Source organism: Pezoporus wallicus, unplaced genomic scaffold (genome assembly GCF_028554395.1).
Source record: "Pezoporus wallicus isolate ANWC-B61680 ecotype Strahan unplaced genomic scaffold, APGP_CSIRO_Pwel_v1 contig_8714, whole genome shotgun sequence".
Classification (NCBI taxonomy): Eukaryota; Metazoa; Chordata; class Aves; order Psittaciformes; family Psittacidae; genus Pezoporus; species Pezoporus wallicus.
This window is the reverse complement of record NW_026635695.1, coordinates 1,275,394-1,288,419: the sequence shown is the minus strand read 5'-3', so window position 1 is coordinate 1,288,419 and position 13,026 is coordinate 1,275,394. Positions and strand designations below refer to the sequence as shown.

Below are 13,026 nucleotides of genomic sequence, written 5' to 3'. Positions count from 1 at the left end.
TTGAAATTTAAACATATCAAGTATTGCATTTTTAAAAGGGTTTTGGTTTGTTATTGGGGCTTTTTTTTTTTGGCTTGGGTTTTGGGGGTTTTTTGTGTTTTTTTTTTTTTTTGCTTTGAGGTTTTGTGGGTTTGGGTTTTTTTTGCCTGCAGAAAGGTAAGGACTTTTGTGAGACATTTTATTCTTGTACATTTATCTTTATACTTGTCATGTTTTTTGTGCTTATTAGAGGCTGTGGTGAATGAGGATGTGCAAAGAAGTAAATGTTAGGCCATTTGACGAGTAACTGTTGTTCTAGCTTTAATGTTGTAGCAGTCCGAGATGGCACATGCATGCACATGCAGAGAAAAACCAGCCCTCCGCTCCCATGGTGGAGCTGTCTGTTAAACAGAAACTCAAGAAGAGCATATTTTGCTGTTGGGAGAAATAGTGAATTCATTTGATTCCCACCTCCTTTGACTTAGTAAATACCAACTTTGAGCAGCACTCAAATTCTGATCCTGATAGCAGCACTTGACCTTGAAGTGAACAGACAGCTCTGAACCAGGGTGGAGTTTATTTTATTTGCAATTTAAGCACTGAAAAACAAAATAGATCCTGCTATTCATCGATTTTTGTATGACTCTACAATTCCTTTTATGTGGGTGAACAATACCTGTTAGAGTGAAAAGTATTGCTTTTTTTTTTGTTTTGCTACAACTTAAAAGAGCAACTCCATTCACGCAAAGCTGTGCTGTTCTCCAGTGTTCGCATTATCAAAGCAAAAACCCCAAACTGTTCTTGTTTACTGTTGGAATCATGCACAGTATTATAGTCAATAATGCTGCCAATGCATATTACACCTTTGGCAATATTTAAGCTTCATAAAAGTGGTTACTTGTCTGAAAGCACCAATCTTTGTTCATTCTGTGTTAGTGATGCATCCAACAAAATTCCCGAACATGCTTCAATCTTCTGTTCTGGTTTTGTTTAAACCCCTTTCTTTTCCACATGAAGGACTGGTCTGTACTTGTTTTACATTTCACTTGTGGCTGTATTTCATTTCTTAATGTCTTGTTTATATTTAATAACTGTTAATCGCACCATATACAAGGAGTTGGTTGTTTTGAGAATGTGTAATGATTTGTTCCCCCATAATACGTAGCGAGGTTTATTGAGCTGCTTAAGAATTTTTTCAGCTGTAAGTGTTTTTTTTTTTGTTGGTTGGTTTGATTTCCTTTTAAGTTCTTTTTTTTTGTTTTTTTTTTCTCATTCTTTGCTTGAACCCAAATATTTAGCTGCTAGGTTAGGGCTCCTGTCTGCTTTCCTGAGCCTTGTTGCTAGTCTTTATGTTATTCTGGTTTGTTCCTTCTTACCCTGCTAACTTCTAGCTGGACTCAAGGGTAAGTGCTTCCCTGTAGCTAGCACAGCTCAGATAATCAGAGTAGATTATCTGACGTATGCAATGTGCTTTTTTTTTTTCTTTCTCTTAAATCTTTCTCATGTTTAGATTTTGTAGTACAAACTTTCCATGTTATTTTCCTGAATTGAGGTTTGAAATGTAAGTTTCCATACTGAAATTGGGATGCATGTGATGTTTGCATAATTGCCTTCTCTCCCTGGCTTTCACATTGGCATCAAGTGATCCTCTTAGTAAAGCCAATCATTAACATTTCTATTTTTCATTCCAAGATGTAAATATTAATTAACATCACAATAAAACTGTCAATAATACCTTCTTTTGTTTCATGGAATTTACATCTAGTTGACTGCTTCCTGCCTGAAAACAAATCATTTTGCACTCTGACAATATCCTTTCTCTCCGTGCCGATGATTAGCTTGGTGCAGCGCACCAGCATGCGGGGCTTACCCATGTACACCTCAAAGCACAGAAAGGCAGGGCAGGAGACCCCAAGAGACCTAGATGAGGTACAAGACTCCACAGGAGCCCCCCAAAAAACCCCTCTGGACATGCCTTGCGAAAACAAGTCTGAGCCATCGAGGTTTGATAGTTCTTTTTCCCCTAAGCTCAGTAGGGGATAATCTCGGCAGCAAGCAGCAGCACTCTGGGTCAGGTTTGAAGATACTGACCCTCTCCAATTTAAATACACAGAGGGGTGCTGCTGTTCCCTAAATGATCATAAATTAATGTTTTCATGTGGGTCTCAATCGCCAATCAAAGCAATGCTTGTTAAAGAATAACCCAGGGGAATTATTATTTTAACTTTTCCCACTGGAATACTCACTTTGAAAAAGATAAAAGCCCAAACTGATGCTGTAAAAGAGCTTCTCCTTAGTCTTTGTTCAGCCTTAAAAACACCTGGTACAAATCCTTTATTGGTGTTAAAAGCTGTTTCTCTAATACCTGGTGAGTGCCTGCTTTCCTTAGGAGGGAATAGCATCAGTGGGTCATGAGAGCTGGCAAATATGTATCTGGAGTATCTGAATGCAATTATGAGAAGGAACAGGCGGTGTCATTCCTCCTGGCCATCAAACAAGACTTCTTTTTGTTTCTTCTTCCTCCTTTTGTTTCTTTTTTTCTTCCCTTTTTTATTTGTGTGTGAGTATGTGCGTGTGTGTATAACTATTCCCCGGGTAGCAGGCAGAATTCCTTCTCAGCAGACACTTTCTTTTTTCTTTCTTTTTTGTTTTTTTTGTTTTCTAAATGTTTGGATTTCCAAAGAGGATTCTTATCAGACTTTACCACCAAAAAGCACTAAAACCATAACCAAAAAAGTTCAATTTGATGGAAATACAGATTTTTGCCACTTTGAAAGAAAGAAAGAAAGAGTGAATGAATGAATGAACTTGGGTCTGGCAACATTACATGTATTTGCACTACAATGCATTGCTATCCTATTAGATTCTTAGTTTTGTGCTTTAATTGCTTTACTTTTATTTCTTTAGATAGTTAGAGATATCATGAGAACGCTGCTGTGTCTTCTGTATTGTCAACTTGCAGATGCTTCATTGCAGGAATGCAGAATTAAAATGTTAATTCAGTTCTCACATAACTTGCATGAATTTAAAGCTACCCTGTAAATCACTTCTACGTGCTTTAAGAAGCATGGGACTCTAACTCTAAATTCACAGGTTTCTGCAGTCATCCAATTCAAAATATTTTTAAATAGTTATAAAGATGCTGTGAAACAATGTTTTTTATTATAAATAGCTGTTCTAAAACTGTGCTTTTAACTTGCCACACAAGGAAATATGTAAGTGCGTACTACAAATTCATATTCTTTTAACTACTAAACAGATAACTTAGATTTCAATGCAGTGCTTAGTGTGTCTGGTGATTTACAGGAACAGTCATAATCGTTTATTAGAATTGTAACTCGAGCAGAAAATAATTTGTTTGCAGCAGGGGAAAAGCCATAAAACACAGGAATAAACAGCCAATTAAATTTAGAGCTATCTTCTAATGTGGAATAATAATATGAAGGGGAAAAGAAAGCAGAGCTTTTAGCTATCCAGCTGAGAGGCGAGTTCAGCCCGCTGCCGCGGCTCATAGCAGGGAGGAGGATTGCGGAGCCCCAGACACACACACACAGACATACACATCACTTTGCAGAGGTGGCGATGCCACAGTGCACGGCGAGGAGGGGACTTGCTAAGTCACCAGCCGGCACTGCCAGCAGCTCCCGCACAATCAACAACCTGGCATTTAAAGTCCTGCGAAGGGTTTGTGTTTCCCCTCCCCTCTAGAACACTGGTATTTGCTAGTAAAGCCTCTCGCTCCACACGGCCAGAGAACATGAGGTTTCTAGGTGCTTCCCCTATATACTTCTTTAAGGAGAGGCAGCCCCAGTGCGCCCGTTGGCTCTGCTGAAGCGGAGAGAGAAGGAGGGGAGCACACAGCTGATGCAGCGGGCACACTGGACCAGGCTGGAAAACTTCTGCTTTGCCCAGCCAGGCCAGTGAAGAGTTTTCTAGAAATATCTGTAAATGAATAGCTGCCATCAATCATTGTCATTCCTTTATTTCATGTCTCCTGATGAGGTTGACTAGTGTCATTGTTTGTTACTGTCCAAACCACATCTTCATTCTTGTAATGTCAAGCAGATATGACAAGCACACATTTTCCAGATGAGTAAGATACAAAGTCACCTTTTAATTTACAGTTGTCTGGGGTTTTTTTGTTTGTTGGTTTGGGTTTTTTTCGGGGGGGGGGGGGGAGGTGTTTTTAATAAGGAAACGTATTGTACAATTTCCTGGATGTTCAAATGCCTTTGGTACTAAATCAAAGTCACTCGTTAGCAAAAAGGAATAAATCTGGAACAAGAAATTCTTACAATAAAATGGCTACCTAAAGCCTTTTATAACAAGAATTCTTTTATGGAGCTTGTCCCCCGCTATTAAATTCACTGCTCTTAGAGCAAATTCTGCCAAAATTATTGCTGGAGCAAAAGAAATGCAGAGGGCAGGAAAGAACATTTAAAAAAGAAAAGACCGGGAGCTTTGATGGTTTTGTCTCTTCCTTTGTAAATAACAGATCAAGAGAAATACAGCCCTCAGAGGACCAAATGGTGGGACAGTCCTTTGGTTTTCATTATTGTTGTTGTTGAAATCTTTGTCTTCCTGACGCTTGCAGATATTTAAGACTCTGATTTCAGATGCTTGTAGGGAATGTGTGTGTGACAGGGGGCTGGTTACTGGAGTAATAAAATGCAAACTGGATAAAAATGAACAAAATAAACCCAGCAGTACTGAAGAAAAGACCATAATGTAGGTGACCACGCGTAATATGAAAGGGCAGAGTCTGCAGTTTTCCAGAAGAAAGGCTTATGGAGCCTGTGCTGCCCGTTAGCCTTGCTGGCAGCCTCCTTTCCTTCCGAGACCACCATCGAACACCTTTCAGCTGCGGTTGTGTGCAGCTTGTCTAAATATGCAAGATAACTTCTGTGGGCCTGCAGCAGCATTTTGTCTGCGGCCCCGAACAAAGAAGCACCAGTGAGCTTGGCACGGCACCTTGGGAAGGGATTGTAAATTACTGGAGCATCCTATATCTTTCTTTCTTTAGTTTCTCCTTTCTTCTTCATTAGAACAACAGAGTAGGGTCATAAAAGCACCCGTATTTGACTGAAACAGTTAAAGTACTTACAAATTAGCTGTACAGTTGGGGGTGCGAATATTGGCCATTCTCATTTTGTACTTTGTTTAAAATCTCATTCAAACTGTACAGGCCATTTTGGAAGAGGGTAGATTATGCATAAAACTTATTTCATATGCAGATGTTGTCATTATTTTAAATCACAGATTAGCTCTCAGAAGCAGAGTAATGATATAGTTAGATCCTTTCTTTTCTTTTTGTATTACCTAGGAAGTTTCATGCCTTTGATGTAATTTGATTTCCTGTAAATGGATTCCAAAATTTCAGTTTTTTTAAAGCAAATCTGTTGGAAAAATCAAAATGCAATAATAAATTGCAGGTTGCACAGGGTGTAGTTTTCTAATTATAAAGTGAGTTTAGGATTGCCCTTTTTAACCTGCTCCTAGTTATTCTTAAGCATTTCAAGCATCTGGCTCAAGGCAGATATTCCATGTAAGAGAAATACATGTGTGTGTTACCATTCTTGAATGACATCTCCAGTTCTCACCAGGCCAGCTTTATCCCCTGAGTGGGTGATTTGCATCCACCCAGCTCTCACAGTGCAAAACGGTTTGACCATGCAAGAACTGTGGTGATGGGCTGCTGCAAGGAGAGCTGTGGCTGGTCAGAAAACCATGTTTTAAGCCACTGACCAAGCAGAAGTTGTGCAGCTCATATGTTTTGGTCACTTGAGCTCATGCAGTGCTGTGTCTGAAGCTTCTCTTTTCATGTGGTTGCACTGAGGTGGGGAGATTTGGGGTAGATGGGCTTTTGAGCAGGATTGCTCCGTAAGATGTGGTTTTAAAGTGATCAATGCAACTAAAATGACCCCTGATTATGGACAGTCCTGAAGCCTGTTTAATCACTGTGTCTGTTGTCACGCCTGGCAGAGAACTGTCTGTGCCCCTGCCTTGGGCAGGGAGATCTTAAAAAGCCCAGGACCAACCCTCATCTTCATGGAAGCAAGCAGAGCCTCAGTTGGTTCACACCAACCTGAGGTCTGTTCTGTGCCTACCTTTGCTCAGAGAACATAAAGTGGGGAAAAGCTTATTAGTCTGGAGTAAAAGTATCCATTTCAAATATGCTTTCTAGCACATATGCTCAAAAAAGTTCACCAGCTAAAGGGCTAGAGGACTCTTCAAATTTCCAGCTGATTTACTCAGCTCTAGGAGCAGCTTTGGCTGAGCAGGAGGATTGACAGTGTATCAGGGCTCCTAATTGAAAAGTAATAAAATCTCTGAGTGAAGCTGGCAAATGAAGGCCTCCAGCCAATTTGTCAGCTTGCAGTCAACTCCGAGGAGCCGGGCAGAGCAGCAAGCCATTAAAAATAGTTTGATAATAACTGTTAAAACATTTTGTGGACACTAGGGGTGGAATCAAAACTAGCATAGATAAACTCTTTGGGAGTGAAGGCAGTCACATCGATCTTGGCCCAAAGGGACAGAGATGATGGGGCAGAAAGCTGTTAAAACAGACAGAAGCTGGTCCATACTGTGAGACCCGAGGCTGGTTGGGCTTTGCATCCCACACTCAAGGATGCTGAAGAGGGGCTGGGGAGGTGATGGTTGTCCCTGGCCCCTGAGCCAGTCCTTGTGCTGCCACATCGCTTGGCACCATCAGCAGCTTTTATGGACCTATCCATGGAGGCAGAGGGGAGGATTTAGGACTGGAGAGGAAGGCAGAAGGTCCCGATGCAAGGAGTAAAACAGGGGAGCAGACCCTCAAATATTAACACAGCTATAGGAAAAAAAAAAAATCAGTGTTTATTCAGCAGGGTTTTCATAAGGAAAATTGCCAGCTACTGCTGAATTAAGTACTGCTAGCAGCTAATTGAAATGTTACATGTTTTAATTTGTCTGATTTTTTTTTTCCAGTGGGTGATGTTATTTATATAGTTTGTATATAGCTAACGACAGACTATACAGAAAATGTAAAGATTGCTTCCAATGATCAGTAGTATCCGAGAGCGCAGACATGAACGAGGTGTTTAGGAAGACATGCCATCCTTCATAGCTTAATGTTAAATAGTAAAACACATCTAATAGAACACTGTCTCATTGTCATTTAAAGGTCTTTTTATTTTTTATTTTTGTTTTAAATTAAGGTTTTTTGTTGTTTTTCTCTGGTAAAGAGGGATTTTGTTTTAAAACAAATACAGTTACCATATACTGCTCTTGCAGGAAAACTGCATTTTTGTGTCCTTTCAGCCACATTGTTCCAAGGCCACCCAGTTCCCCTAGGAGGCTATAAACAGGGGAAGGATTTAAATCCTATTTTCTTTGTAGAGGATTTGGCAAGAACCCATATAGTAGGAAGCTGAGCACGGACAAAACCGAGTGAAAGGTGTCCTTTAATTCCCTGGCCGCTGGTAGAACAAAGCCTGCTCCCAGCAGGGTCCCGGCTGGCCGCACCCAGGCCGGCTTGGCGGCTTCATTTCAACTGCTGAATTCAGTGTATTTTTAGTTAACCATGTTGAGATTAATTAATTAGCCCCTAGGAGTTAGTGCCCGTAAACGTCACCCAAAGCAGAGAAGTGTGAATACGTTGAGGCTGTTAATTCACCCAAAAATGGCAGCTCGTAATCCAGGCAGAGGAAATGCAGTCCCTCTGTAGGGATGACTGGCAGCTCCGGGTTACTGCCTCAGTGACAACAAGCTACATATCAGTTTAACTTCTTAGCGATGCTTAAAAGAGCATCTTTTGATTTCGGTGAGGTAGCATTTAAAGTTGCCATTAGGGGAAGCAAAAATTGCCGTGGGGAGACAAACATTGGCATTTGGATAAAGAACAACATAACTGGTCTGATACCTAGAAAACCTAGTAAATGTAGAGGAAAATGCTACAGCTGCAACTTCATTAGAATGGCAGAATCTATTATAATTAACCACAACTCTCTAAATAGGAGCTAATTTACTTCTGTGAGCCAAAATTCTGTTAACTCGTAGCGTATTGTAAGATGCAGGGCAAGTTCTTGGGTTTATGTTCTGGATTGAAGTACAGAGTAAATGTGCTATAATGAGCAGTTGACAATTTAATTCTAAAATTTTTTGCCTAAATGCAACAAGATAGTCCATAACTGATGCAAGTTGACAATGGGAGGTGAAAAGTGTACTGTGTAGCCTGCAAAGAGAGAAGTTAATGCCAATGTAGGGAAGAGGATTTAGCTTTCATGCTTCATACTGTATATTTTTTTCTGTTGTATTTGTCAACTAAAATGTCTTATATCTCTCTAAATGGTGTCTTTCTCTATATGTATAAACGAACAGATGCAGATAGAGCTCAAAAGCATGGCATGGATGAATTTATCTCTTCCAATCCCTGTAACTTTGACCACGCTTCACTCTTTGAGATGGTTCAGCGCCTCACTTTGGACCACAGACTTAATGATTCCTATTCTTGTCTGGCAAGTATATTCTTTGGTCTCTAGTGATATAAACATCAAGCAGCAAAGTCAAAGCTAGTGCGAGTGGGGGCTAATCCCCCTGTTGCTGGAAGATTTACTTCTGTTAAGACCAGGTTTGAATTTGGCCCAGAGGTATTTTCTTTTGAGAGGCTACCTGCAGTGAACTGACTGCTGTTCTTCTCCAGTTGCACTGTCTCTATCGTTTCTGTTTGCAATGCTTAAACTGTTTCTTCCTGCAAAGTACAAACTCCAGTGTGGGGATGTGAAGTAGAAAGCAGTGTTTTGCAGCCTCCTACACTGCCTTCCAGAGTCTTCTGGATGAAAGAACAGGGGAAAGATGACAGTCTGGTACCACCTTTCATGTCAATGGAGTCCCACCAGGAATAACTGTGACCCAGCTTTGTGTCTCTTTATAAGCAGAGATCCTAAGCAGGTAATAGATGGAACTAGGTGGATAACTGCAGTGATGCTGCAGCCTGGCCATGCTCACGTAGTCGCATGCCCATCCTGATTATTCTCATAAGCACAGGTTGCAGCTCTCAACCCACTGCTGTGTAATGTGGCCTATGGGACAGTGGCACTGAGATGTTCCAGGACAGCTTGTAGTCTTTGGCTGAGGTGCAGTGCTTGGGGCTCTTAGGTACTGTGAGGGTTTACATGACGAATAACCTATAATACAACTTGAATGAGGAGGATGAAGAGGCTCTTAGTTTTTGAGAAAACAATAGGATGAAGCCTTTCTAGAGAGTCCTGAAATAGAGGTCCTGTCCTGAATGTGGCATGGAACAGATCCTGACATGCTGCCCTCCTAGTGTTTCACAGAAACCTCCACGCTGGGGTGTCTTCATGGGCTCCTTCAGCAGAATGACCACCACATGCTGATAGCCTTCATCTTCTGCCAGCTGTGCAGCCCCTGGAGCTGGGGCTCTTGAGTGGCTTGCTGTTAAAAGCAGTGACCTGGGAACACAGCTGAGCAGTTGGTGATGAGGCTGTCAGTCTCAAATCCTGTCCATATCCACCTCCACCGTGGGCTGGTCTCCTCAGAAAGGCTGAGATCCAGGAAATGCCATTAGCAGTAGTGAGTTGTCACCTTCCTGACGAGAGGCAGGGCTAGGAGGAACGGTTGTGGACATCCCCTGAGGTAAGGATGGGGTGGGGGAAGGCTGCAGCGTGCACTTTAATAGCAGATACCCAAGTGGTACGAGTAGGCTTGATGGGAACATTGTCAGACCTGCAGCAGGTTTCTCACCAGTTCCATTGAGGTCTTTGCTCGGGCAGGCAGTGAATTTGGCATGCAGCTTCTGCTCCCCACGCATGGCTGACCCTAGGAAGACCATCCCCATTCATGCATGTCTGACAGGTTGGCTTGCAGCTGGTTTGTCTCTGTGCAGTCTCGGGCCTGGCGAGAGTGGCCATTGAATTAAATTCATGGAGAGGTGCAAGGCCATCGCTGAAAATGATTAACGATGTTTCTCTTCAAGAAACCCACCAGCCAAGCTTCTGTTTGTTATCGAGATGTTTAGGCCTCTGCTGGAAGCCTCCGGAGTGCTGGAGCTCCCCTCAGCACCAAGATTTGTGCCTCTTCAAGCGGAACGTCACCAATTAACCATCTTCTTTCAAATCACCCATTGCAGAGTGTTATAAAGAAGAGAATAATGGCCTGTCTTCAACTACACTTGGATTTCACATGCTTCTATACATATTTTGCTATGGGTTTGTCCTGATTATGGCGTAAAAACAATCAGACAGACCTCAAAATTTGAGTTCAACTGCAGAGAGCTCCCATTGCTCTCACTGTGTCTTTGGGATGTTGATGATACCACTGTGCTGGCTTGCCTGGGTGAGCTGTGAGCCCATGGTAAGCCTGCTCTGTCCACTGTGTGTGCTGCTGGGCTATTGTTATTCTCCCCACAGGACATTCCCATGCAAGGTCCCACAGAGTTTTACTTTGTCACACCTCTTCTTGCTTGCAAACATGGACATGGGGGTGCCAGGGAAGACTTACCCAGGCACAGTGGCTTACCCTGACACAGAGGATAACTCAGCATCACCTCCTTCCCACGGAGCAAGGTTAAACAACATTATTACAAGCCCACTCACTGGCTGAGCCAGGCATCCCAATGAAAGCAGACAGGCTGCTGGTGCATCTCAGGTATGGCAGAAGTGGTGTTTCCAGCCAGAGAGCACTGTGCTGGGGAAGAGGAAGAGCATTGTTTGCAGAGCTTGCCGAGGGCTGCTGCCCATCATCCACACACTGGTAAAGCAGTCACGCTGACAGCTCTTCCTGGACTTTTGGGAAGAGTATGCAGCCCTTCCAGCTTGTTACTTGCCCCACACACTCGTGGGTCTTCATTCTTTTCACTTGGACACGTGTTGTTTCTGAGACTGCCCTTCAGCTCTTCCTAACGCTTCCCAGCCCACTGCTGGCATCCTGCTCACACAGCTGGGTTCCTGCTGGAGCTGTATTGCCCATGATGTGTCATCATCATGGGATTTGGGTAATACAGCGTGGCATGTGCAGAGGAAAGGTCATCTTCCAGAGTGCCCAGCCTAGCCGAGATGATGTGAAGGAGTCAGGTTCAAAAGCCTATAAAGACCACCACCAAAATGAAATTGTTTTGGTTTTCCTATGGTAAATGGGAAAATTCAGGTATTGAAAAGTGAAAAAGCAGAAGCTGCATTTGTCAGTAGAGGAACTGCCAGTCTTTCATCAACCCTGACCAAGCATGGCTCTACCCAGCTCCAGAGCTCCCATTGCACTCTCTGCTGGTGCCTGGGACGTGTGCCCCCTTTTCAGTGCAGTTCAGCTTCTTGAACACCATCAGTCGAGCTCCCTGTGCTCTGCAGCCTCTCTTCCATTGCCCCCTCCAGGTTTCCTCATCCCACTGAAGACCATCTGGGAGACCACGCTGAGCTACACACACCTTAGCTGCTCTGGGGAGAGACACCCGGTGTGTTATCACTATCAGCTGCGTTTGCCAGACTGGCTGGTTGTCAGCTGGTTGCGCCAGGCAAATCTTAATCAAGAGCCAGGATCTGCCTGAAGATCTGGGGGATTTGTCTGAATATCGCCTTTCATCAAACCTTAGGGTTTTTTTCTGGGCTGTGGGAAGCAGCATTTACTGCTCCTTTGGAGCCCCATTCAGCAGCAGGTTTTATATTTCCTACCTCTGCCATGCAAAAGACAACCACCTGGTCTTCCTGAGCTCTGGATCTCTGCACCCACAGTCTGCTTGCCTGTGCTCTAACGAGGTATGAGGCTCATCACTGAACCTCTGAGCTTCTGCTCACACTTCCCCTCACTTAGCCATGGCAGCAGTCTTGAGTGTTTGTCCCCATCCCTTCTGTCTGTCTGAGGACCAGCACTTCAAATCCCAATGCAGAGGAGAAATGTGGGGTGCTCCAGATCGCTGCTTCCTGCTTCCTTCGCCCTGTAGTGAAGTTAGTGCCAGCCTTTCCACTGATCTCAGTGGGGCCAAGATTTCACCCTCTTAGGGAGGACTGAGTCCTTTGTAGTATTAGGTGAATACAACAATTTCAACTGCATTTTTACCCCTGTAACCAAATACACACATCTTTCTATTGTAGAGCAATCACGGCATTTCTATGTTTTTACCAAGCCTGATCGCCAAAGGTTTGTGTGAAGAGAGACAAGGTGAAGAGACAGTCCAAAGATGTAACAAACAGGCAATGAAAAGAAATCTGGAGTCAAGCATAATTCCACCAACCAAAAAAAGCAAACAAAAATACCGTTAAAAGCGGTGGAGGCAAATATACCCTCCCAAAAAATAGCCTTCCAGAGTGCCATCCCATCTGCATTGTTCTGTGTCTTCATTTTGAAACGTGCACTTCTAGTGATCCCAGCACTGTAGCTACTCCCTATATCTATCATTTTCCCCTCATTATTTTAATTCTTTTCTCAATCTGTTTTGGAGTTGGCCCAATAAGGATGAGCAAATCCTTCTCTATGTCTTTGAGCTCTTAATTGATATTTCTTCAACTCTTTTCAAAGCAGCTATTTTGGCATCTAGAAAAGATTTGGTGTCATCTGAGTGGTAGAAAATATATTTTAATCTTTCACAGCAGTGTTGTTTCTAAGATGTAGCATTTGGGGTAACAGATGGGGTGGCAAAGAAGTTGCCTATAGGGGCAGTGCTCTGCCTCAACTACTCTCCCGCCCGCTGCAGGAACTTTTCAATTAAACGATGAAAGATTTTGCAGCTTGATGCATTCCAGAGCTGCGTCTTAGCAATTGTTTAGCACCCAAATTCCCATGTAAATATTGATGGTTTTGCAGCGTTTTGAAACGCAATCTACAAGATTATTCTTGTTCTCACTAGCGCCTTTCTTGAAGGCAGAGGCGCGCTCCGCTTCAGCCGTCCTGGGATGTTCATCAGAGCCATCCCCTCTTCGGGAAGGGCATCCTCCTCGGGAGCCCGGACGTTGCACCACAAGCCGTGTGTCACCAGGCCCTCAGGACTGACACACAGAAATAGTCTGAGGTTTCCGGATGTGTAAAGAAACCCTGCCTGTGAGCAGAGCTTCCCCTTGC

The 13,026-nt window shown here is 43.2% G+C and overlaps 1 protein-coding gene across 7 annotated transcripts in view; it reads left to right on the top strand.

Annotated features, from left to right (window-relative positions):
* CADPS (calcium dependent secretion activator) overlaps positions 1-13,026 on the top strand; it is a 211,381-nt gene that overhangs the window by 116,160 nt on the left and 82,195 nt on the right. For all 7 annotated transcript variants that reach the window (XM_057397353.1, XM_057397350.1, XM_057397349.1 and 4 more), the window contains exon 12: positions 8,338-8,474. In XM_057397353.1, the coding sequence (XP_057253336.1) occupies positions 8,338-8,474 (137 nt within the window). The remainder of the gene's footprint in view (positions 1-8,337; positions 8,475-13,026) is intronic.